At 57.4% G+C, this 4,232-nt stretch overlaps 1 protein-coding gene across 1 annotated transcript in view; it reads right to left on the reverse strand.

Moving 5' to 3' along the window:
- Nucleotides 1–4,232, reverse strand: part of LOC102257368 (short stature homeobox protein-like) — a gene marked incomplete at both ends in the record, with an annotated part of 19,059 nt that overhangs the window by 12,862 nt on the left and 1,965 nt on the right. The window contains one exon of the mRNA XM_005861478.2: nucleotides 3,114–3,179. Coding sequence (XP_005861540.2) covers nucleotides 3,114–3,179 — 66 coding nt within the window. The remainder of the gene's footprint in view (nucleotides 1–3,113; nucleotides 3,180–4,232) is intronic.

The following is a 4,232-nucleotide window of genomic DNA, read 5'->3' on the forward strand; positions in this document are numbered from 1 at the left end:
GCTGGCTGCGGGCTGCTGGCCGGCCTGGGAGTAATAGACTGCGGAGTGAAATAGTGCGGAATTCAATTACAAGTAATTTATTTTTATCGAAACACTACATCAAGGCCTGAGAGATATTACGGACGAGGCCGGGGCTCGGAGAGACAACAGCCTCGCCACCACACGGGGGGAAAGAAATGACGGGCGGGCTGGATGTCCCCTCCGGCCAAAGTTTAATCTTTTCATTAATTTATAGGGCGCAGCCCGATTCATCTTCCCGGAGAAAGGGTGGCCGGCAAAAAAAATAAAATAAAATAAAATAAAATAAAAAATAAATGCCTTCTCCCCTTGGCTGCGGCCACGGAGACACCCCCAAAGGAAAAGGAGGTCCCCAGACCTCCTCCTCTACCCATGAGGGGGAGGAGGGGTGGCACCGATGTCCAGAAGGTTCTGGAAACCAGTAGAAGAAGATCTATTGGTCGCGTTTCATCGGAAGTCGCCCTCGCTTTCTGAAGTCCAAAAACAAACAAAAATATGAGACACGCTTGGGAGCAAAAGAAACAAAATATATATACTCCAGCCGGCGTGGCTCAGTGGTTGAGCATCGAACCTAGGAACCGGGAGGGTCCCGGGTTCGATTCCAGGTCAGGGCACAGGCCCGGGTTTTGGGGGCTCCATCCCCAGTGCGGGGCGCGCAGGAGGCGGCCGATCCAAGATTCTCTCTCCTCATGGATGTTTCTCTCTCTCTCTCTCCCTTCTCCCTGAAATCAAATAAAAACGTATTTTTAAAAAAGAAAAAAATGGATATATACACACTTTTTTTCGATGGGCAGGTTTTCGGGCAACACCCTCTATTTTTTTAAAAAAAAACGCATTTGATCTTTTCGTTCCGGACACAAACATTCGGGACACGAAGTTGGGTTCCCAGGAGTGGGGAGGCCGCCGCCGCGCCAATAAGATAGCGGCTCCTTTAAAGCCCGTGGCTTCCCGGGTCGGCAAAATTAATTCCGTGTATGTAAAACCGGTCCCTGGAGGCCCCCCCAGATCCTGCTTTCCACTCCCGGGGCCCTCCTGTCCTTCTCCGAACGGACGGACCCAGGGACAGACGGATGGCCGACCTCCCCAGGGGGTGTCAGCGCTGCTTGCGCGAAGGGACCGGACCTCTGCTAATCTCCCCTCATCCATAAATTATTACTTATTAATTTCGCGTTCGCAGAGCCCCAGAAAGGCTCGCTCGCTCGCTGGGGCGCCCTCCTCCTCCTCCTCCTCCTCCTCCTCCTTCTCGCACGTGCAGCGCGCACACCCAGGGCGCCTCCGACAGCGGCTCGCCAGATGGAGCCCCGCGAGCGAGCGCGCTGAGGCTAATCCGGCCCCGCGTGGGCAGCAGCCCAGCTCATCAACATGCCGCCTGTGCAAAACCCTCGCTCCCCAATCCCCCCATCTCTCCCTCTCTCTCTCTGTTCCCCCGAATAGAGGGAGGAGGCTGCCCAGGAGGTGGAAGAAGAGGAGGAGGAAGAGGTGGAAATGAGAAGGAAAAATGACCCAAATTCCTGACAATCTGGGCATATTAAGACAGCTTAGACACAGTAAGATAGTCTCTCTCTCTCTCTCTCTCTCTCTCTCTCTCTCTCTCTCGGCCAGCAGGTCAGGCAGGGCACGTGCCCTTCGTGCGCGCGAACCGTGCGCCCCCCGATGCGCGCGAGGACCTGGGGCATCCCCAAAAGGGCCTGGTTCCAGGCCGGTCACAGATGAAAATGGCCTCTCTCTCTCTCTCTCTCTCTCTCTCTCTCTCTCCTCTCGTCTCGTCTCCTCAAGCGCCAGCCGAGCCCTAGGAGCCAGCCGGAGACTCCCTCCGCGCGCGCCCGGAACCAGGGCGCACGACCCCCCACCCTGGTCTCCGTGCGCATCAGGGGGTGCGCCTGTGAGCACAGCCCCTCGGCTTCCTGCTGTTGTCACCCCCTCTCTCTCTCTCTCTTTCACACATATTCGCACCCACGCGCAGCAGGGCGCCAAGCGTGGTCCTTTCTTATTTCCAAAAATCATGGCAGCGTCTGTAGTTGCTGGGAGGAGTGAGTTGGGGGGGGAGAGGGGAGAGGGAGGTGTGTGTCCCAAGCAAGACGGTCAGCTTCTAGGAGCGTCTCGCCCCGACACTTCTCCTCGTTTTTTTGGAAATGGAGTCCTTTCTTGCCAAGCTCAGGGATTTGAAATCCACTCGAGGCTGCCGTGAGCGGCGTCCCCAAAATTTCCCTTCCCCTCTCCTCCCCTCCATCCTGGGATGGTTGAGCGCGTCGGTGCCCTAATTAGATGTCCCCTGAGGGCCAAGGACAAGATGCTGACCGTCGGGCCCGGCCTGCGTGGCTCAGAGGCTGAGCATCGACCTATGAACCAGGAGGTCGCGGTTGGGTTCCCCCATCAGGGCACCGGCCAGGGGTGCGGGCTCCATCCCCGGTGAGGGGCGTGCAGGAGGCAGCCGGTCCACGATTCTCTCTCATCATTAGTGTTTCTATCTCTCTCTCTCCCTTCCTCTCTGAAATGAGTCGTTTTGTGTGTGTGTGTGTGTGTGTTTTTTAAAAGATACTGATCTTCCAGACACTCCCGGGTTCTACCAATTCCGAAACCATCTCGAATGAGCACCGTCAACCCATCAAGGCGGAAACTTTCAAAGGGGGGCAGAGGTGGGGGGAGAGGGGGTTCGGGACTTGTGTGGGGAGAGGAGAGAAGTTGGGGGCCCCTGGCCCTCCACCCCCCCCCAGGCCCTGAGCTGGACAGCGGACCCCCATTCTGCACCCTGCCTGAGCGCCTGCCTCCCCATGTAGGGGGGTTCTGGCTGCTGGACGCCAACCCCCTACTTGCATTTTATTTTCTTTAAAGATATTTTTATTAGTGATTTCGGAGAGGAAGGGAGAGAGAGAGAGAGACAGAGACACCAACGACGAGAGAGAATCGTGGACCGGCTGCCCCCTGCTCGCCCCCCAACACCGAGTCCATGGGTCGACGCTCAACCCCAACTTGCATTTTTTTTAAAAACCCAGAAAACGGCACGTCTTTGAGAGAGAGAGAGAGAGAGAGAGAGCGCTCCCGGTCCCTTCCCCCGGCAGTAAAAATTCCTCCCGGAGGCGACCACATGCTCGCGCTTTATGCGTCTGAACTCTGAACCTCGGAGGATGGATCCCAGCTGAGACTCGGGGGCTTTCAAAGTCCTTTCAAAGCAGCCAGGGCGGCAGCCGGCTTTGCTAAATCCACAGCTCAGCTCGGTTGGGGCAGGCGGGCACGCGGACCGCCGGGTTTCTCGGGGAGGGTGCCCCAGGGTGCCCTGAGCGCCTCCGTGTTGCTCCCCGAATACCAGCCTGGGATGGGGGGCTCAGCCTGGTGCGAGGTCTGCATTCCTAGCTGAGGGGGGAAAGGTGCAAGTGGGAACGGGGGTTCCGTCCACTCTCCTCCCTTCTCTCTTTCTTATGAATGCTCATTCGTATTTCTCCTCTCGCTTTTCGAACGAACGGGCCTGGACAGTTGCACAGGCTCTTGCTGCACCGGCTCGGGGATTTGGAGTCTCGGAAGAAGTGGGGGGGCCGGTCAGGATGTCAGCCCCCCCCCACCCCGGAGTCCAGCTCAGCCTGCGGCCCCTCTCTCTCCATCAAAGCAAAGAGTCATTATTGTATGAATTACAGAGCCAGGTGTGGGAGACCAGCCCCGAGGCAAGGCAAGCCAGCAATTGGGGGGGGGAGGATTTGGGGGGCGCTTGTTTCTACGAGGTCGAGGCCTCCAAAACGCAGCTGGGTCATGCACATGGGGGGCCTAGGGCTTCAAAGCCACGGGGGGCACCATCCAACTCGGCCACCACAGTGTAATGGTCCCCAAGAGCCGGAGAGAGAAGTGGGTGCTGGAGGGGAAAAGAGAGAAGGGACCCCCTTCTAGGAAGCCCACCCCTGACCTCTCTCAACATTTAAATAACAGAAACTAGACCCCCAAATTATCCAAATGGCCAGCGTCCTATGCCTTTCCTCCTTCCTAAAAAAAATTAAACGTTGTAGCCCGTCGGTAATGAGACAATCCTGAGAAATGTAACCAATTTGTTGCCCGTGACGGATGGCTCGCTGTCAGTTGTCTTGTTTCAGCGGTTCCCCCTCTCCCGCCCCCCAACTCCCGGGGTGGGACCCCCCGCTGTCCAGCTGGGAAACCTCTCCTAATCCTGCCTTTGCGCCCACCCCCCACCCCCGCCAGGAATCAACAACAGGGCGAGCCCAGGGCGCAGA

Source organism: Myotis brandtii, unplaced genomic scaffold (assembly GCF_000412655.1).
Source record: "Myotis brandtii unplaced genomic scaffold, ASM41265v1 scaffold1518, whole genome shotgun sequence".
Taxonomy (NCBI): Eukaryota; Metazoa; Chordata; class Mammalia; order Chiroptera; family Vespertilionidae; genus Myotis; species Myotis brandtii.